Below are 22408 nucleotides of genomic sequence, written 5' to 3'. Positions count from 1 at the left end.
TGCCTGGAAATCTGGACACAATTGAAACATTGAGGGCTTGGTAAGAACAGACCAAATAAGTGCAGCATAAGTGACTGGGTTGGGAATTATAAAAAATGAGGTGCAGATTATTGTTCCCTCACAGGGGCTGAGTAAAATGCTGTGAGGCAAATGTCCCAGTGAAATGAATCACCTGTATACAGTCTGTGTTTTCACCTCCTGGAGACCAATGGTTAAGTTAGTCTATTCCCCGGGCCTCCATAACTTTTCTGTAAAGGGTCAGAGAGTAAACAATGCAGGTTTTGGGGTCTATAGGGTCTCTGTTGTGACTATTCAACTCTGTGGTGATAAGAATGCAGCCACAGACAATATGTAAATGAATGACAGGGGCTGTATTCAAATAAAACTTTATAGCTGGACACTGAAATTTGAATTTCACATAACTTCCACAAGACATGAAATATTATTCTTCTTTTGATTTTTTTTTTCCAAACCATTTGAAAATGTAAAAGCCATTCTTAGCTTGTGGGCCACACAAAAACAAGCAGCAGACTGGATTTGGCCAGTGAGCCATAGTTTGCCAACCCTGGTCTTGTAGAAGACCGTGGTGGAAAAGGAGGGAAGGAGAGGAAGATGGAGAAAGAGAGCATTTATTAAGTACTGACATTTCCTTCTATCTGAGTTTAAACTCATTTGCTCTTTGCTTGTTTCACATATGTAAATGGTTCTTAAAAATAACAACTCTTAAACATATTAAAAAGGGGTGTACTTTTTTTTTTAGTTGAGCCAGGCTGATGATCATTCATAGCCACACTGATTTGTGAATTTTTTAATATAAACTGTGTTAGCTATCATAGGATATACTTTCCTTGAAGGCCAGCACCTGCTTTATAGCCATTATATTTATACTGGCTCCTGCAGATTTTTTTTGGAGTGGGCCTAGAGTAATTTATTATTGTGTTGAATCAGCAAATTTGAGACTATTCTATGTGCACAGTAGTAAGTATTAAAGGGAGCACATAATCAAAATATAAGACTTGGACCATAAATCATAAGCCAATCTCTCTGGAATTTTGAATCCTGGTTTACTTTTTAAAAATGTATCATAAGTGTGCAGCAATTTCAGATGCATTTTTTGTTGTTGTTTTGTTTTTAACATTATGATACTCTCCTATTTATTCACTTCTATTCCCCACTAATTCTTTCTTCTTCTTCTGTGACACCCACCAGCCAGGCTCATGTCCTCTCTGCATCATAACCAGACCATGTGCATAACTCTTACATGTTTGCTTATATTTTCTTCCCCTCTTTTATGAAACATGCCAGGGGATGTCTCTTTTTTGTTCTTTCAGGCAGTCTACCCTTTAAGGCCATGCTCAACTATCTACACCCAGATACATCTTTTTCTCCTCCTAACTTCTCAAATACTGGTGGTGCCCTGGCCCATTCAGTTTTTTTCATTTTGCATGTTATATCCACAATTAAAGTTGGGGACAACATTAACTTTGAGCTGAGATGGCTTCTAGGCGCTCTTAAAAATCTACCCAGTAAATAGTACATGGCCAATGAGAACATACTTGGTGGTCAAATCCCTGTGTCATTTAAAATGACACTAGAAAGAATAGGGATAATAGGATGGAAAGAGAAGGTTCAGATAAAAGTGGGAAAGGAAACAGTGTCAGGAAATCTTAGAAAACAAATCAACATTTTTAACACTGCTGGGAAAAGGAAGATGGAGGGCTGCAAAATTAGAAGGACTATCTACAGTCCTGCTTCTTTTTAAAAGTTCAGGAAAACCAATTTCAAGTAAAAATTAGAAACAGAAAAGTATCAACTTTCAAATTTCTCTCATAAAATTTATTAAGATAAAAAGAGAACTGAGGCAGAATAAAAATATACCAGTAAAACATGTCCACAAAACTAATAAAAATGCTAACCTACAGTTTTGAAATGAGCTAAAAGATCTGAAGAAAATGCTAAAAGACATGAAAGAGGAGTATAAATTAGAATTAGGAAACCTCAAAAAGGAAGTGACAGAACTCAGAAAAAATTTAAAAGAAATGAAAATATAGTGTCAAAAATGAAGATGAAACTGTAAGGAATACAAGAGTGAATAAACACAACAGTAAATACTTGAAGAGAAATAGAAGGTTGAATGTAAGAAAAATAATTTAAAAAATCCAAAAGGAGTAAAATAAAAAGATAAAAAGGATTCATGACATAGTGACTAAAACTGAAACTACAAAAGAAGATTCCTGAACATAATAGGTGTCCCTAAAGAAGAAAACCAAAGCAAGGAAACAGAATAAGCACTAAAAAATATGATTCAGAAAATTTTCCCTTAAAAAAAATTTAAATCACATATTTAAAGAGACTATTGACCAACACTAAAATATATTCTAGTAAAGTGATTGGATTTTAAAGGAAAAAACCACATTACTTGAGTATATAGACAAAAAGAACAAGTGACTTATAAGGAAAAAAACATTAGATCATAATTAGGTTTTTCAAAAGCAGTATTTCATGCCAGATGAGAAAGGAGAGACTTACTTACTAAAGAAAGAAGGTATGAGCCAAGGATTTTATATCCAGCAAATGAACTTTTAAGTATAAAGGGCACCAACTCTTATGTACATCGAGAGCTCAGGAAATTGTATTCCCAGGAGGCTTTTCTTAGGAATTTACTTGATGGTGAGCTAGACGTAGAGAGACATTGACATGTCTGGTGGTGAGCACTAAACAGTCAGTTACTTGTAAAGCTAAGATTGAATGTATGCTAAGAGGGAACAAGTACATATACTCTTTATGTTCTGACAATATAGGCATATAGACTAATTGTAAAAAATGAGAGAAGGAGGAAAGCATATGCTGTTTTTTCTCATCTTTTCAGAAATCATACTGATGGCATTTTTAATGGATGTTTCACTAATACTGTTCCATATATGTGGAGTAAAAAAAAAAGAGTAATTACTGTTTTTCCTTACATCCTTAAGTTTCTTGAGATGAAAGTGAGGAGATATAGATATAAGTTTTAGTAAAAAAAACTCTTACAATCCAAATTCAGGAAGTTGAAATAAATTTGACTTAGAAGTATCAGTATGAACACACACACACACACACACACACACACACACACACACACACACACAAGCTAAGTTTGTACTGATATTTGCAATTCAAATTTATTTCAAATTCTATCTATCGATCATCTGTCATCTATCTATCTATCTATCATCTATCTATCTATCCATCAATCTATATATCTATCTAATCTATCTATCCCTAGCGCCCAGATTGTGGTCTTGGAATATCATCTCTCACTTAAAAAAATAAAACAAGAATTCTTAGAGAAATGGCTCGTTTTTTTTTTTGTCTGAAACAAAAAAGAAAAATTATGAGATGAGCTTAGAACATCTTATCACACCAGATAGCCAAGAAGCTACCAAAGCGTACTATGTTATATAAAACCATTGGGATTGTATAAAAAAGTTTCAGGAACCAACTTGAAGAGACTCCAGCTGGCCACAGATGGGCCAATTTGAGCTTCAATAATGATAATAATTGCAGTGGGCTAAAACCTTTCAAATATGTTTGTCCATGAGTTCAAAATACTATTAAAAAAACCACTTGGTCACTTTTAGAGGGTGATAGGAAAATAAAAGGAAGAATCAAATATTTTTCCTGTTTTTCTTATATCATCTGTGCCATGAGGTATCCAAAGAGAAGACAAGGGAAAGCACCTCTGTATGAAAGCATGCCAAACTAATCAATGAAGGTAATGACAAGATTAAAACATCACAACTTTTTGGTCACTAATACATGAATAGATTTCTGCATTAAGCATCAATAGCTGTTAACATAACAGAGAGACAATCAGATATTATGTGCCTCTTGATGAATGGCTACAAGTCTACCTACAACCTGAATCCAGCTATCTTTGGATCCTGTTCTGAATCTAGCTGCCAATTTTCAGAGAAGCCTGAGGACAGAGGAACATGTTGAACTGCACCATGAGTATGCATCCAGCAGCATCCACACTGGGGGCAGCTCTGCAGGTCAAATAGCTCAGGTTCTTCAAAAGGTACATGTAAAGAAAAAGTAAGGAATGGAAGGGACACATGTGGACTCAAAGAGTCCTAAAAGCATATCAAGGTTTTTTAACTCTACATACTTCAGTGATAAAACCATAAAGAAGTGCACGGAAGTAATTACCGTAAAAGTCAGGAGACATCTGGAGGAGGGCTTGGCTGTGTTGGGATGAAGAACACCGGGGGCACTTCTGGGATAGCTTGATGGGTTCTATTTTTTGACTGGGTGGTGATTATTGAGGATTGACCTTACAGTAATTCGTGAAACCATATTTTGTGTGGTTTCTGTATCAGTGATCTATTTTTACAATGTAAGTTTTTAAAAATGAAATGAAATATCCCCAGATACCCAGAGAGCCCTTAGGGGCCTCACAGTTATTGCTAAACATACATATTTCCTTGGTCACCACAAACACAAGAGTGTATAACCTACACCTTCCTAAGCCAAAGCCTTTGGCTCTGGCAGAAAGGAAAGCAGAACCTCTATCCCTAGCTGTGTGTGTCCATCACCACCCACCCTAGCTGGAATCAAGATGTGTCTGTGACTGGTTACATGTGGGAGGGTGGGAGTGGGTGACAGAGGGAGCAATGGAATAGACATCTTGCTGCAATGGGGAAGATTCATTTAGTTAAGGGAAATATATTTCAGTGTTTTGAGTCAAGATAAGAGCAAACTGTTAGGCACAGTCTCTATTAGGATTGTCACAGATATTGGAGGGAAATAAATAATACATCTATTTTGGGGTGCAGTGATGACATTTACAAGGTGCCAACAGCCCCCACACATTCTCATCCGTGAAACTTCCAAGGCTCTCCTCGGCATCCATGTGGCCACGTCACTTCCTTTGACGTCATTTGTTTTCTGCTGTTCTTCTTTACTTTCTCTCATCCCTCCAAGGTAAAGAGCTTTTTCTGGGCTCCCAAGTCATTATCCTTCCTTCCCCCCAAGCTCTTAGAACATGAGTGTGTTGGACTTGGGGAGCTTTGAGCAGTAGTGAGAGAGTGTGGCAGAACAGGGAAACAATCAGACTGGGAGTCAGGCCTTGGACTCTAGGCTGGGTTCCACCATTAATTAGTAAGCCACCTGAGTATGGACGATTCATTTCATCTCCCTGAGCTGAGTTTTATCAGTTGTAAACTGGGGGACTTGAGCTATAAGCTTTCTAATAACAAGCTATAAGCTTTCTATAACTTGAGCTATAAGCTTTCTATAGCTTTTCCAAAATAACAGAGTTGAAAGACTCTTTGGCATCAAGAAAAGAAAACAAATTACCAAGTGTGACATCACCAAGATTATCATCCATGAAAAAAGTACTTGACTAAGAGTTAGCATGTATGTACTGAGTTTTAATTCCAGCCATGCCCTTAATAACTGTGTATTTTAAAAAGTCCTTTATCTTGTTGAGCCTGTTTCCTCATGCTAAGATACAAATAACAACCATGTTTCAGGATGTTTTAAGACTTTAAATGCAAACGAGAAGACAAATTACAGACTAGGAGAAATATTTGCAAGTCACATCCCCAATAAAAACCTTATATCTAGAATATATAAGAAAAAATATCAAAACTCAGCATTAAAAAAATCTAATTAGAAAATAGGTAAAATACATGCACAGACATTCTACTGAAGAGGATGTACAAATAAATGCATGAAAAGATGTTCAACATTATTAGCCATTACAGAAATGCAAGCTTAAACCACGAGTTATCACTACAAACCTATCAGAATGGCTAAAATGAAAGGTTGTGATAACATCAAATACTGGTGAGGATGCAAAGAAACTAGATCATTCACACATTGTTAGTAGAAATGTAAAATGGTATAACCACTCTGAAAAATAGTTTGGCAGTTCCCTTCAAAACTAAAAATGGATTTACCATATAACCCAGTAATTGGTGATTTGGGCAATTTTCCCAGAGAAATTAAAATTTATTTTCACTTAGGTTCTTTTATATGAATGTCCATAGTAACTTTATTTGTTACTACAAAACAAAACAACACACAATGTTGGGGGTATGTCACAGGAATACAGGAGCCAATGGAAAGAACTTCCAATGGCCATAGCTATAATAATTTGCTCAACAAAATAAAATATATAAATATAACATTATTAATATAATGATAATATAATAAATATAATTGCATAATTTCATTTATGTAACATTCTTGAAATAAAAAAAAAAAAATTTGTAGAGGTGGAGCACACCTTATTGGTTGCCAGGGATTAGGGATGGTGAGGGAGAAGGGAGGTTAGCAAGAGGGAGATGTTTGCGGTGGTGGAACAACTGAGTATCTTGATTGTGGTGGTGGTTAGGTAGGGCTCTACAGGTGACAAAATTGCATAGATCTGTGCAAACACACTCATGCACACAAATAAGTTCATGGTAAAATCTGAATAAGCTCTATGAATTGTACCAAGGTCAATTTCTTGGTTTTGATATTGTACTATGAGTGTATGGGATGTTGACATGGGGTGCAGAGAGGGAGTTGGGAGAGGATTACACTGTATTTTCTTGTCTATTCCTCAGCATCCTCCTATGAATCTATAATTATTTCAAAATAAAAGTTCCAAAAGTCTTTGGAAAATTGTAGACCCATCAGATGTCTATTAGCTTAGCAAGTTATATTCATGGGGATGTGACACTGAAACTAGCTGATGCTTTCATACAAGGCTGTTGTCTGGTATGTTAGTCAGGGTTCTCCAGAGACACAGAACCAATAGGAGATATCTATTGTCTATCTATCATCTCTCTCTCTCTCTCTCCCTCTCTCTCTCTATCATTTATTAGGAAGAATTGACAATGTAGGCTGAGAAGTCCCATAATCTGCCCTCTGCAAGCTGGAGACCCAGGAAAGCCAGTGGTATAATTCATCCCCAGTCTGAGACCTGAGAACCAGCATAGCCAATGGTGTAAATCCCAGTCCAAGGGCAGGAGAAAATGAGATGAAATGTCCCAGCTCAATAGTGAGGCAGGCAAAACAAGGGACAGTTTTCTCCCTTCTCCTCTTGTTCTATTCAGGCCCTCAACTTATTGAATGGTGCCCATCCACATTGGGTTGGGCAGTCTTCTTTACGGAGTCCACGTATTCAAACGCTAATCTCATTTAGAAACACATTCACAGACTTACCCAGAAATAATGTTTAATCTGGGCACCCCATGGTCAGTCAAGCTGACACATAAAATTAACCATCACATCTGGTCTCACTGTTTCCTTCCAATTGTTTAGTTTGGGAATGGATTTGGGATCTTCTGGAGTATATGGTCTTACTGACTAAAATAAGAGAAGTCTTGGGAGACTGGCCTTGGAGGCCTCAGGGGCAAGGGCAGCATGGATGATCTGAGTAAGAGGGAGGCAGAGATTATCTCTACCTTTCATAGTTGCACAGTATATCTTGAAATTTTTCTTTTTTAGGTTTTATTCTCACAAAACCACTTTTGTGAGAATGTGAAAAAGATGTCTATATGGGGCAGATGCCACCCCAAGGGTGCACAACTTGACAAGGAACGAACATGCAGGCTAGATTTCAGCTCCCACTTTCTTTCTCAGCCAGGTCACCTTATGCAGGGAACGACCTGTACAACCTTACATGGCAGCCCTGGCTGAGGATTATACTCTGTCACATGTGAAGTTATTAAGAAGAGTTACCAAATGAGTGATTTGAGACATGTTTGTGGGTGTGGCCATGAGACTTCCTTGAGGAAGTAGGGTTTGAATTGACCTTAAAAAGATGGGTAGAATTTAGATAGGCAGAGAGTGGAAGGAGGAAGTTCATGATCTAGATTTGCTTGAAAAAAGCTCAATGAGGCCTTGTCTTGCTCATCCTTACATTTTAGGTACTTGGCAATGTGCAGATAGGAAAGAAAAGAAGTAAGGAAGGAAAGAAGGAAGGAAGGAAGGAAGAAAGGAAGGAAGAAGGGAAGAAAAAAAAGAAAGGAAGAAAAGAAAAGCTTGATTATATGTCTTCATGATTCTATTTTTTTTTTCATTAATTTCCTCCATATCTTCACTTCCTCATATTAGGATAGGATAGATTATGCTGAGGATAGACAGCCCCAAAGTGTCATTGGCTCTACACAACAGATGAAGTTGGGAACTAAAGGTAGGGCTTGTTTGGAAGGTACAAAAATGACAGAATTGGAGACTTAGACTTGGAAGGCACTGCAGGTATCATTAAGAGTTTACCTTCCCATTTTAGAGTAAGCAAGTGAGACTCAAAGTAGTTCTGCTCCTGGGTATAGAATTTTTAGTGACCAAGTGGAAATACATTACAGATCTCTTGACTTTTATTCCAGTGCTTTATCCACTGAAAAGAGGAGAATTAAGGTAAAAGATCAAGCTTAGTAATGATAGAATATGTGAGGTTTCTAACTTTTGAGATTTTAATGTTCCTCATTTGTTACTTCCTAATTTTAACATATATGAATGTGACTAACATTTTGGCACCAGTTTTTCCTTTAATGAATCCTGGAAACAAAAACTCTCATGACTTTAGGAAAGTGTCTTGCCACAGCTTTTATAAGAATTAAAAACCTGGATTTTGGCATTTCCAATAAAAGTGAATTAGTAATAATGGACAATGGAAATGCACACCACTGTTGCCACCTTCCTAATCCCTTTCACACCCATTCATTATCTCATCTGACCTATAAGGAGCCTTTTAGGACTTGGGCAAATCCTTTAGCTTTTCACATCCGATTGTCCTCACTCCCTATCACATGTGTAACAGGTTAAAATTTTTGAAGTATTTCCACTTTTCTACTAGTCTCCTCCCCCCAATTCAGGCAGCTAGGCTGGTTTGTGCTCATCCCCTCAGGGCATGTAGCTGACAGCAAAAAAGCAGAGGGGAGAAAAATTTTTAAAAACTTTTTTTCTGGCTTTTCAGTTTCAAACGACTAGAAACTAGGGAAATAGAAAAGACAGGAGCACAAAGACACAGCTTGGAAGAAGCTGGAGCTAGGCTTTCTGAAAGTCCCCTCTTTCCTTCCCCTCCAGGTTAGAAAAGAATTCCTAGGTCTAGAACTAAGGATCGACTATGCTGGTAGAACTAAAAATTAATAAACTGACCTTCAAAGAACTTAAATTTTAACATTGCTTTCAGCCATCTATTTGTAGACCAAGATTTGTACCAGCTACATGTATGAACATATCTGACTGTCTTGACAATCTCTGTCAGCACATCACTACTCTGTGGACTGATGAAAAATCCTAAAAGTTGAGCCAATCAATTTCATGGCAACAGCTTTGTCCCTACATGAGAAGCTGGTGGGAGGAGATTAGGGGCATTCCTGGAAGTCCTTGCTGATTTCAGAAATGCCAACAGTCTAATGAAAGAAAAAGGACTATATAATGCTTTAAATTCTCCTGGTTCAGTGCAAGATAGTTGGCAGAGGAGAGGGAAAAAGGGCAAATTCTACTTTGATAGAGTTTGCTGACTAAATTCTCTGAGTCTCAGGAGACTATCTAAAGCATTAGGACTCCAACTATCCCGGAGGCTGCCCTAATAATCTACTCTTGAAGACCTATTCATTCCACTAGATTTCAGTTATTCCACTGTGCTTGCTGCAAATACCAAAAGTCATAATAAATGTCACGGTGGGTCAGGTTGATGGTTAGGGACGCAGAGCTGCTTATAACATTTCCTACTTACCTTGCTGGCTTTTTAAAGCGGTGCATCAGAAGATAAAGAAAGAACCAAAAAATATGTAAATGTATGTATGTTTACAAGTTCTCAAAGTAGAATGTGCAACTTACACTTTTAAAAGGAGTTTTAAAACCTATTTCTGAATATAAACTAAAAATTAGAACAGAAGGAGTAGGAAGAGAAGAAAGTGCCACCTCAAGGGCTCCACCTTTCTTCTGACACCTCATCACTCTTCTACCACTTGCCATATTCTGCTTAGAATTATAGTTCATCTTCCACATGCAGACCTTGTAAGTTCCTTCAGAGCAAGGATTGTGTATTCCTGGACACTGCCCTTAGGGTCTTGCTCAGACCGGTAGGCTTTGGATAGGTGATCAGTAACTGCCTGTGGTTGATTAAATAGCCTTTCCTAACACTCTAGTCAAATTTTAAGGCCAGCCAGAGATCCATCCTTCAGCTATCAAACAACATGGGATATTTAGTAAGAAGGCCTTAACCCCCAACCATAATGTTCTTCTAAAATTTTAGGATAGGATGTGTCTCCAACATCTTACACTACATTTGGATTGCTTTCAGCAGAGTTCTGACTGGTTCTTTGAATCAATCTTGGCTTTATGTCCAGGTGTAATATATTCTGAACAGTAACCCTGTAAATCAGACTCAAATCTTGCTCACAATGTACTTCCCAGAATCATACAAAAGGCAGAAATTTCGTAAGAATTTTCTCAATGATTCTATATCCAGTTGGTGTGAGCAAAGACCCCCAAATGCTATTAAACTCCTTAGTGATGTGAACCAGATGGAAAATAAAACAAAAGAATTCACAACTCATGTTAGACTGAATTGAATGTCTTTAATTTCACACAATGAATAACATATGAATAGGATTAACTTTTTTTTTTAATAGTTAAGTGCTCTATACTGTGCTAACCTGATCTGGTAGCGAAAAAGACTGAGCTTTCTTTTAGAAAAAATGTTTAAAACCCAACATCTAAGACCATGGAGGAGCATGACAGTAAAGCATGCCAGATGTATCTACGCCTCAAATAACAGCAAGTCCATGTTCATTTTAAATGTACAAAAATGCTTTATGAATAAAAACTGTTACAAAAAGAACATTTCAAACAATGTACAATTTTTCTTGCCTCTATATTCAATAAAATACAAATACATTTTTTGTTCTAAAATATGTTTACATACAATCAAAGTAGAACATGCAAATTACACTTTAAAAAAGGCTTTTAAAAACCACTTATGAATACAAACTAAAAATTAGCCAGCACGACTTGTAAGACAATCTTGTGCCCCATTTTTTTCTTTTGAAATATATATATACATATTTAACACATCATGTGCATTTATTATTTAAGAAATAGATTTTTTTAAAAAAAGGAAGAAAAAGAAAGACACCAACCTAAGCTGGAACTGCCCTTCTGTGTTGACCAGTGGCAGCTCTTTTCAATTTTCCCCCCTTTAGTGTTTATTATACCTGGGCAAGTGGGCAAGAGATATCCAGGAAGTTTCTTCCTTGGTTGATATGTGCTTCTAAGACTGTTCCCCAAGTGACTGAGTCCAAGAAGGGAGGCAGACTCATCAGTAGGGCAAACCCTCCAAGAAACAAGAGGCAGGGAGAGCCTGGTATCGTGGAAAGAAACTTTAAAAAACTCCAAGAAAATGCTACGGTATATTACAGTTCGAGTTTCTAGGCACTGTGATGACATTATCTGTAAGCTCTGGCATTTGGACCATTGTGATACTATAGGGTAGTGTTGAGAATAATGTCTATATTTATCTACTTTTACATAATGTGAAGGACTGAAAATCCTGCAATGTAACACTTAAATGGCTTTTGAGGCATTTCGGCTTCTGCCACCCACCCCCCCCTCCATGCTACAGTTGGCATTTAAAGGCTTTGGAAATATATGTATAGACTTTAGACAGTTCCCAGGTAAATCTTCCTAGTGGTAGGGAAAAAATATTCTCCAAAAGCTCATTATCTGAATATTGTCGGGTAGTAAGCTGTAGGAGTGGGATTTTCTACTTAAGTCCTAAAACCAAATCCTTTATGATCTCCATGTAGTACATCACCTTATACTATAATTCTGTCACCACTTGCTTATCATATTTATAGACCCAGCAATGCCCAGAACACAAACTCCGACTGCCGTCGACCGTGGCCTCCCACTCCGGACAGCAGCCAAGTTAACAGGCTAAACCTGTCGGCCCTCAGTCACCTAGTCGGGGCTGTCAGTGGCTGTTGAGTCCCAGGCCTGCCAGGTCACGAGCCAGCCCAGACACGCCCTCCTTTCCTTTGACCCGTCTTCCTCGGGCTGTTGCCGGAGCAGTGCTGTTAGAGGAAGTTAAACTCTGTTCCTCTCGTTTGAGATGAGGGGCTGAAAAGCAAGTGGCTCCGCAGCCACTTAGGAAGGTGGATCAGAGACCCATCATCCCCTTCAAGGTGGTTTTTATACAGATTTCATTCTTTGCTCACCCCTAATCAGATTCCCTATAAGTGGGTTCATGCCTGCTTGCTGAAGACAAGTATTCCAGGAAACAGAAAAGAAAACGAAGGAATTTCTCTTATTATGAAATACTTTTGGATCTGTTTATGGAGCTTCATGCATCCCAAATGACATTTTCTCTAAATAAATATGCAGCCACAGAAGGCAGTGTTGGGTGGCTAGAGACCTCCACAACGTGGATCAGGAGACCTGGGTTCTCATCCTTGTTCTGCAACCAGCCAGATGTGAAACGAGACTGGCCCAGTGTTGAGTCTGGACAGGAGAGGAGAGGCTAATGCAAAGTGGGTAGTTAGAAAATGAGGAAATGGTCATACTAATAAGATGGGTTAGGTTAATGGAAAGCAAAAGAAAAAATAAAAGTAATGTGATACTGAGGGAGGAGCTTGATGGGAAAGAGGGGAAGCCCTGCAGGTGACTGGACTTGCTTCCACCTCCAAACAGCGGGTTAGCCTGTCTCAGTTTTGCTCCTCTGCAGTTTTCCAATCTATCCTCAGGATCATAAATGTAGAGGATTTGCACTTGACTCACATGACAACTGTAGAACTGAATTTATGTATAAGGTGCAAGTCTGCTGTATCTCTCCTGGAATACCTTTCGCTGGTTTGGAAATTCTAAAGTATCCTAGAGTTATTTGAAATTTCTCACCTACTAGAGGTTAATGCCAATTAAGCTTTAGGTCCTTCCTTAAGAAGCTTAGAGAGTGCCAGCTTATTCCCCTCTGCAGGAAGATTTAGTCTGCTCACAGATTTGGGTGGGGAAAGAGTACAACACTGGAAGGAAGAGGGGCAAAAGAAAGAATGAAATCAATTATTTTCAAAATCCAACAAGGGAGAAACCACTTTATGGCCTAATTGGAATGAAAATGGTTGCTCTTTCATAGCAATGGTGGGGTGCGTGGGGCTAATTTAAACCTTCCTCTTGAGTGACTTTGGAACCACTCAGACATGGCTTGGGAATGACAAATTGAAAGTGGTTGGTTTGATTTTACTGTTCAACCTGTATGAAATGCCAAAGGTCAACCTAGGTCACAAACTGAGTATCTATGATATAAGCTTTGAAGAACAGGAGAATGCACTCCTTTAAACTTACATATTGCTGGCATTAAATGCAACTGACCTAGTGGCAGCACATGATGTGAAGCCTGTGGTGACAGTGCAGAACAGGATGACTCTGTGGGTAATTTCAACCAACTGGTGGTGCCATGACAGAGCACTGATGTTTGCAAGCATATTAACTTGGGATTTTAAAGTTTACTCCCATAGATAACCCATCCCTTATTCTCCTACGTTCCCAACAAAAATCCTTCTTTCTCTAAGGAAATAATGTTGTGTTCTGAAGTAATAATATGATTTCCTGCCATTTGCAACTTCCTGTAAAGAAACTTAATTTGGAGGTAAACCAGATATTCTAATTCCCATTAGAAAATTTAATTCTGTCTCCCAGTGTCTCTCTTTTTATAATCTATCATACCAGGTATTTGATGTCTTAGGAAAGGTAAGGGGAGGAGTGAGGGAGGAAATTGAAAATACTTTGAAATTTCCACATCTGACTTTTAGAAAACATCTATGGCAATGGAATGACTTCATATTCATTCTGAGTTTCTTAACATGTTTAACTTGGGCTGTGGAGGTGGATAATAGAGACGGAATATCTGTCCACGCTAAACCAATGGCTAGAGTACAACTTGGATGAGAAATGTACAGTCGAAACTGACCATTTAAAAGACGATTTGTCACACACAGTTTGCATCCATGCAGACTGATAGATTTATAATTACATTATGTACAAAATGTTTCAGTTTATTAAGGCAACCACAACTTGGATACTTTGTCCAAGGTGGCGTGATACTATTGGAGTGGTGACACCCTTTGAGCATTTTCTTTCTTTTTTTTTTTTTTTTCCCAGATAAGAACACTTACTCCCATTTGCTTTTATGAAAAGAGACAATGTACTTCTATTGTCTTTCTGTTCCCTTTTTTCAATGACCTTTGATAGTTACTAGTATAAAAAAAAAAATCCACATACCAAGGCATTGCTAGACACTTGTCTTTCTGGTGGGCCTGGGGTTTCAAGTTTTGGTGATTTGTCAGCTATTCCATTTTCTATGGGGCATTAAAACCATTTTATTCTGCCTATTCTTTGCTGATATGTTTTAAGTATAAAAATAACCTGGTTGACACCTGGGTCAACGTATCTTCGGCTGCTCTAAATCACTTATTTTTAAAAGGCTCTATGGATACTAAGTATTTGTTTCACAATGACTGAAATTCAAAGCCAAATTCCTTGGGACAGCATGCCAAGGGTGAACATTACAACACAGGTAAGGTTTACATTATTTAGGTGTGTACCAAGTTAAAGAAGGCAGCAAGTAAGTTAACGAAAAGGTATATGGAAGTACAATGGGCAAAGAAAAAGTAGGAACAGATGATTCTAAAAATCAGTGTATGTGTAATAGAGGAGACACACAGATGCATGTCTAAGGTTGCCTATCACTACAATTCCACCCTCTGATGACATGAGTCCCTCTGAGAAACTGTGTTGTTAACATAAAGATTCAGGTCACCTGAAGGTGATGTTGGTGCCCCAAAGCCTAGCCGAGCTTGAAAAACCAAAAGAAATAAAAACCAATTAAATGAAAGTGGCTTACAACAAAGCCAGCTGAGAAATTTGCGGCTTTTCTCCCCTTGGAATGTTTCCTAATTGAGGGCGTTCCCCTTTCAATTTTCCTGGCCAGCAAATGCAACGGAATCAAGGGCGCACCTTGGATGCGGGAGGTCTGGCGGCTGTCGGAGAGCACCACCATCCTTCTCCTCCCTGATGGGTCTCGTGCTGCCTGTCAAGGATCTAGCCATACTGAAGTGCCCCTTGGCCGGGAACTGCTGTAACGCACAGACACACTTCTTTTGAAGACGTTCCCCTGCTTTGCTTTCCCAAGAGCTCCTGAAGGCTCAACCCCGTCATCTGGCCCGAGTCTGCCTGCCCAGCTTCGGGAGAGAAGGGCATTCGGACCCAGCCCCGGCTCACTGCACTTCCAACGCGTCAGTCTCCCCAGCCCCAGGTTCTGACGCCCAGGCCCACCCTAGGGAAGGACATCGCTCTCACTCCCTCGCGACTTCCTCTGCCTTTTGGCCTTCACCTCCTCTTCCTGGGGAAGGGGCTGCTGCGGGGGCGGCTGCTGCGGGGGCTGGGCCGCAGGCTGGGGTTTGTGTTTCCTCTTCCCGCCTCCTCTGGGGGTCTTGGGCAGAGGGGGCGGCGGGGGTGGCGGCGGCGGCGGCGGCGGCGGCGGGAGGGGAGGGGGCGGCGGCGGTGGCAGGGGAGGCGCCTCCCGGGCCATGTGGATGACCGCCTCGATGGTGGCCATGATGGTGTCTTGGCTGGCGGCCGGCTCCAAGACGAGCGGGCTCAGGCTCGGCTTCTGACCCCTTTTGCTGGGAAGGTCGATGCATTTTTCCAGCACTGGCATTTGGTCTCTGGAGTCCTCATCGAACTGCGTGGGCTGCTTCCGGGGACGCCCTCTCCTCTTCTTGACGAAGTTGTTGCCTGTCTTTGATTGTCTCTGCAGCCGCTTGGCCTTCAGGATCTTGTTCACGTGGTCCAGGTTCTTCTTGGTGGACAGAATCTTGGTGTAGTTGCACATTTTCCGCACCTCGCACTGGATGGCTTCGATCTCCCGCCGCTTGAATCGCTTCTTCAGGGAGGAGCTGGCTGCGGGAAGGCAAGAGAGAAGAAATTGATTACAGGATGCAGACTGCCTTAAACCTAGTCTTTTTAGTGACAGCTGGCATTATATTTGGCTATGAAGATTATGGAAAATTAATGCTATAACTATGACTCGGTACCCACTATTTCTTCTTTTTCCTTTATTAAAATTAAAAATAATAAAAATAAACATGGGTTGAATATTATGTGTACAAAGCATTTCATTATTTCAGTCTCTACAACAATCCCATGAAATACACTTGTTCCCATTTTTAAGTTTGGAAACTAAGGCTCACACCATGTAGGAAGATCTACCATGGAAATCAATGTCAGAATCACAATATAAATTCTCCCATTACTTTCTCCTATCATAGCTTTTATTTTTTATTCAGCCCTTTGACATTTGATCTAATTCAATTTAGCATTAGGCTATACTTCATCTTTCTGTAAAAGATGCTGAATAGAAAAAATGACAAGCAGCCCGCTGGATCAAGCAATCTGGATCATTCATTTGTACCGTCAGCCTCGAAAAAGAGGTGCCTTGACCTGAACTAGAATATCTAACCGAACCTATTATATTTCTAACCCTCCTCCAATGACAGAGGGAGGATACTTTTCAGGAACACTCAATTTGGGATGATCCCATCTCTCTAATTTTTTCCCCCAATGGTCTGGACTTGTCAGCTTGCCTGATGATGTCCAATTGACCAAGTCTTTCTTAACTAGTTCATCTTCTGGAAACCCCAAGGGAAATACCAGCCAGGTGTTTCTGAATCATTTACACCCGTGCTACTGGGCTGTTGTTTGCAAGGAGCTCTTTTCATGTCCTGGTGGCCAGATGCTTCTCTATTTTATGAGCCAAACTTCTAGTCGCAGGAAGTCCTGTACTGCCGCTACTAAATAGCCTTCAGAACTGCTTCATTTTGAAGTTCAGACACCATAAAGTGTGAATGGCTTCAAGACGTAGCAGACCTTTCCTCCTTTAGATCATTCTTTCTCCTTGTATTGTTCACTAGAGGCAAACGTGTACATACATGTGTATACACACATATACACAGGCACTCACACACATCCTGATAAGCCATCTTCACACTGGCTCCTCCCTCTGGCTACTTATAAGCTTAAGAAATGTGTCTTTAGTGCTTTGCTGCTGTGATTTACACTAAATGCTCATCCCCAAAGAAGCCCATGTAGTTGTCGTCAACCCTACGAAACGCTGCAGGCCTAAAAACAAATGTGTTTCATTTTAGCAGCGTGGTTTGTTGTGTCATCCCATACTTTTTCAACTACTAGTGGACAAGCAGAATACATATCTTAAGGGAGATGAGGAAAAAATGCTGAAAAGACACTGCTGTCACTTACTCTTGGGCACTCCTGCTTGGTTCTTTCCCTGCTTTTCCCCATTTCTCTCTCATGTTGTGCCCGACACAGATCTCCCAGAAGGGTTTATTTGAAGTTATTTATGCCACAAGTTTCATGGAGTGGGAAGCTCTGAGTTTCACAGGACAGGCCAAAATGGTACTGCTCTTGGCCAAAGGTCATTGTGAGACTTACTGTGCAATGAATAACTACTGAGCAATCTTTAAAATAAGTTATAAAGATCAAAATAGAACAAAGCCAGAGTGAGCTTCTGGCTACAAAAATAAAATTTTTGTACTTAGTGTTGTAAAAGGAAAAGCTTGCTTGATTTTAAGTTTTCAGATGCAGAGACCGACTTTTGTTGGTCTTTATGTCCCTCACAGGGCATAGCATGGTGCCTTGTACATGGAAGGGATTTAAAAACTGTTTCTCCACTGATGAATTACACTGATTGTTGCTGCCTTATAATCATATTCTTCTCTAAAGGAGTTTTAGTTTGGATTTTTAAATCGACCATTGCAAATATAGTGACACTAAGAGCAGGTCTCCATGTCAGAGCTAAGCCATTTACCTTGTCCACAGAGTTCATGAGGAAATGAAAACTAGTCAGAAATACCCCACAAAACTTTTGGCATTATTCCAAATAAAAGTTCCACTTGCAGTTTACCTTCTTTTTAGTTTATATCATCCAAAGAGAAGAAAATGCTATGTGACACATAATACAGCATGCAGGTACAAAGTAAATCATTTTGGGCAATTAGTTGGCAATGTTTGACTGAGTAAAGCTTGACTGGAAAACTCCGTGCGCTGAGCTGGAGATCATTTGGGGCAAATACAACCAATGGATATTTCTTCTCAGTACTTTTTTTTTTTTAGCATGAAATGTCAAACAAACAAAAAGGAACCTAGTAGATAATTCCATATTCAATAATTTGTTATATGCTGCATAATTTTTTATTAGGCCCTTGCATTGAAAAATGATTATGAAATAAACATTTATTCTGAGTACTGTAAACCTACCAAACAATACTAAAACTATCATAACCAACTCTTTTGTACCCACCATTCACATTTAATAAACATTAAATTTTTGCCATATATGCTTTATTTTTTTTTTAAGCAAGAAAACATTATAGAGTCAGCTAAGTCAGTGCTCCATCATCAATTCCATTTCCTTTCCTTTCCCTGCTTGAATTTGTACTTTTACTGCATATATGTGAACCCATATTGGTAAAAATTAAAAGTCTGAAACTACCTAATATGTATAATTCTGTAAGGAAGTAGGAACACTTGCAGAGTGTTGGCAGGAGAGCAAATTGACAGAATCATTTTGGAGAGTGATTGGGCAATAAATACTAGAGTTGAAGATGGGCGTGCCCAATGCCCCAGAGATCCCAAGGCCTGGTCACCTCTTTTGCTCATATGTAACAGGAGGCCAAGGTCATTCCCTGAAGCTCAGTGTATGTTACAGAAGACTTAAAACAATATAAATATTAATTAAAAAGATAATGAAGCACTGCGATACATTCAAACAATGGAATATTGTATACACGTCTGTTAAAAGGAATAAAATACATATAAATATATCAACATGGTTAAATCTAAAAAAAAAAAACTTGAATAAAAAAAGCAAATAACAAAAGTATTTGTAAGCGTACCATTTATGTAAATTTAGAAACACACAGATCCCTTGAATTTTTATTTCATTTTCAATATCCAGACATGAAGGTTTAAAGTGACCCCAGTGCAGATTAACTGTGAGTCAAAGACTGGGTGGATGAGATTTCAACATTTCTTCCCTCCAGAGCTACCTTACGGGACTTTATTAAGCCTCTAGAGTAGCGTTGTCCTATAGAAATTCTGCAGTGGTGGAACTGATCTATATCTATGCTGTCCCATACAGCAGCCACTAGCCACATGTGGCTACTGGGCACCTGACATATGGCAAGTGATTGAGGAATTGACTCTAAATTTAGTTTAATTTAAAGTTAAATAGCTACATGTGGTTAGTGGCTACCATAATGGGCAGCTCAGCTCTAGACCTAAGTACCACGGAATACAGAGGACACACCGAGATCCATTCAGTAAAGCACAGACTGTGGGAAGCTCAGGGCAAACAACCTGGTGCCTTCAACAAATAAGTTGAGAGGTTGGGGGGGAGGGTGGAACTGTAAACTAAAAGAGAGAAGAGATAAAATGATCATATTTGGATACCAATTTAAACAAACTGTCAAAAGAGATATTTTATAAATTCATGGAAATTTGAATAATGTCTGGGTGTTTCTTGATATTATATAATTATTGCTAACTTTCTTAGGTGTGATAATTGCACTGTGATCATTTTTCAAAGTACCTGTCTTTTAGAAATACATACTAAATTATTAATAGATTAAATCATATGATATCATCTGGGACTGGCTTCAAAATAATAAGGGAGGGAGGAGGGGAGTGGAAGTATTCCTAAAACAAGATTGAAATGAGTTGATTATGTTGAAGCTGAGTGATGAGTACACAGAGGTTTATTATGCTATTCTGCTACTTTGGTATATACTTGCTAGTTCCATAATACATGGTTAAAAAAATATAAATGATTAGTGTCAGTAAAACATCTTTCTCAGGATCTTAGGACTGGCGGGGGGTGGGGGGGTGCTCTGGTTTTCATATTCTTGGGCTCTATTTCACCTAAATAATTTTAGAAGAATAAGAAATGTCCTCAGTAAAGGGCATGCATAATCTCCCTAGAAAACTCCTGCTGGTAGCTACCCTCCTGGCTGAATGGGAGGGAAGAATGAATGAGCACTCTGGGTTTTATGTTGTGACCAACTGCATAAACATATGTCATGGTCCAATCTCCGCTGATGGCCTCAGGTGTTAAGACTCAATATCCCTCTTTCTTTTTCACATTACAATTTTTGAGGGGTTTCACATCTACTGAACCTCTGAATTTTATTTTGTCCTGTGTGTATTATCCAAATTTTCAGTGTAGGCTCATTACTTCATGTGTGAACAGCACCAGAGTGCAGGTCAGTAGGAAGGGCTCTGGGCAGGGACAGCTGGAAACCAAGCTGAACTAGAATGAACCTCTTAGCCCCTCTGGGTCTCTCTTCATCTATTACACTGAACAGTTAGACTAGATGCTTCTGTATTTAAAGATTGCTATAATTCTTACCTATACTCATTATCTATTGCCTTACCAAGAGTGAGGTGGCTTTCTAAGACATTTATTTCATCTAATAATTTTGAAATCGTAGTGTGGCGGAGAGGAGGGCTTTGGACTTGGCAGGGTTTGATATTCACAAATCTTTCTCCTTACTGCTTATGATTTCACTGTTCCTCTAAATGTTAACAGATTTTTCTCTCTTCAAATTGTTTCATTATTAGACAGTAATTTCTGGGCTCTTGCACCAAGATTGATTCCATATTTGCTCTCCTTCCTATAATTGTCCTATATCTTGCCTGTTCTTTGTTAGCCTTAAAGAATAATTATGAGTGGCCAGGGCAAAATATGAATTCATTTCTTCGTAACTCTGCAATGCAAATCATCTTGTAGACTTTTTCTGTACTTAAAATTGCCATGCAAATGACTGAGTTGGTTTTGGTCCAGATCTAGATTTTCTCTTTGCTCCCATTATCAGATGATTGGCTCATCAGCGTTTGTTGATTTTGCTACTTCTTTTATGATAATCAAACACTGGACTTATCACTGCTTTTGCACACTGACTTTATATAGATGTCATGTAAGCACTGTGAGCAAGATAAGGGCTAATGAGGCTTAGCTGTATAGAAGCTTCCTAAGAAATAGGTGCTAATGGTTTGGAGACTTTGCCCATGTGCAAGACACATTGTAGTTTTATAAAGTTTTGGATGGGTCAGAGAGGGAGGCAAATTTATCTCTAGACTAATTAGAATTTTTCTTGCTGTTTAAATTGGGAAGGTAGAGAAATATTGGGGACCGCTGAACTGCCCGGAGTGGAGTTGCCCTCCAGGTGGACAGGGCTGGAGAACCATCAGCCTCAGTCAAGGCACAGAGCTGCAGTGTGAATTGCTTTGTATGCTGATACTTAGAAGATTCTTCAAAGGCAAAGACCATGTCTTCCCTCTGTACTCCCAGTTATTCACAGCAGTACAAGATCTGGTATGTAGTACATGGGCAGCAAATACAAGTTCAAGGGAATTCAATTGTTTAATGTTCTCCCATGAAAATGTGCATTTTTTGGATACTTTTGTACTTAACTCAATAATGATCTCGTTTTCCAAATGCTGCTTTTTATTTTCTAATGGGATATATGAAGCAACTTGCCTTGGCAAGCAATCTTTTTTCCTTCTTCCTTAGAATTTAAATTAACCTTTGTGTCCTGGTCTTAAAAGCTCGTTTGAAAAAGATGGCAAGTTGCCTTGGCTGGTGAGGCTTCTGGTGGGCAGGGCACATCAGAGTCACTGCCAGTCATCAGCACACATGCTATATACCACTGCTTTCCAATTTGAAAGCCATGATTTAGAATTAAGTGTTAGCAGATGTGGGGCATTTGTCACGATAGAATGGTACTTCCATTCTGTTCTTAAAGTCACCTTAATACAGTTTGGGGTTTCTTTGAAAATGTGACTAGCTTGTTTAATGCACAGTAACTTCTTGACTATTAAATGACAGCCTCCTCTTAGGGGTTTATTGTGAAAGAACATTCCATCTCAGCTGCAGTGGCTTAGGAGACCCTGGTCTTTGTTTTGCTCCTATTTCACATTTCTCCGTGGGAAAAGTGAAGGTAGGAGGTGAGGAGCGGTTCGACTGATGGAGAGGTGAAGCAGTGGGTGTGCACCTGCGTGTTTACGTGTGGGTGCTCCCTTCTGCCTCTCCAGATCTGATACTGTTCTAAATTGGCAGCCTCTCAAGTGGGGTGCATGTTCCAAGGAGGAAAGTGGGCTGCAAGAAAAACATATTATTGTATAAACTATTTTATATAATAATATTTTATATAACTATATAAAATATATAAAATATATTTTATAATATATATTTTTATGTAAATATATGTACATATATATGTAAAAATATATAAATTGGATGTATTTAACTTTATTATATATAAGTTTTTATATAATATATAATTATATACATTAT

At 38.9% G+C, this 22408-nt stretch overlaps 1 protein-coding gene across 2 annotated transcripts in view; it reads right to left on the bottom strand.

Moving 5' to 3' along the window:
- Positions 1–10568: 10568 nt before the first annotated feature.
- SETBP1 (SET binding protein 1) overlaps positions 10569–22408 on the bottom strand; it is a 376922-nt gene continuing 365082 nt past the window's right edge. For both annotated transcript variants that reach the window (XM_036823197.1, XM_036823198.1), the window contains exon 6: positions 10569–15939. In XM_036823197.1, coding sequence (XP_036679092.1) covers positions 15314–15939 — 626 coding nt within the window. In that variant the 3' untranslated portion in view covers positions 10569–15313. The remainder of the gene's footprint in view (positions 15940–22408) is intronic.

This window comes from Balaenoptera musculus, chromosome 14, assembly GCF_009873245.2.
Source record: "Balaenoptera musculus isolate JJ_BM4_2016_0621 chromosome 14, mBalMus1.pri.v3, whole genome shotgun sequence".
NCBI lineage: Eukaryota > Metazoa > Chordata > Mammalia > Artiodactyla > Balaenopteridae > Balaenoptera > Balaenoptera musculus.
The sequence above is the reverse complement of the archived record's forward strand: the minus strand, read 5'-3'. Positions and strand labels throughout refer to the sequence as shown.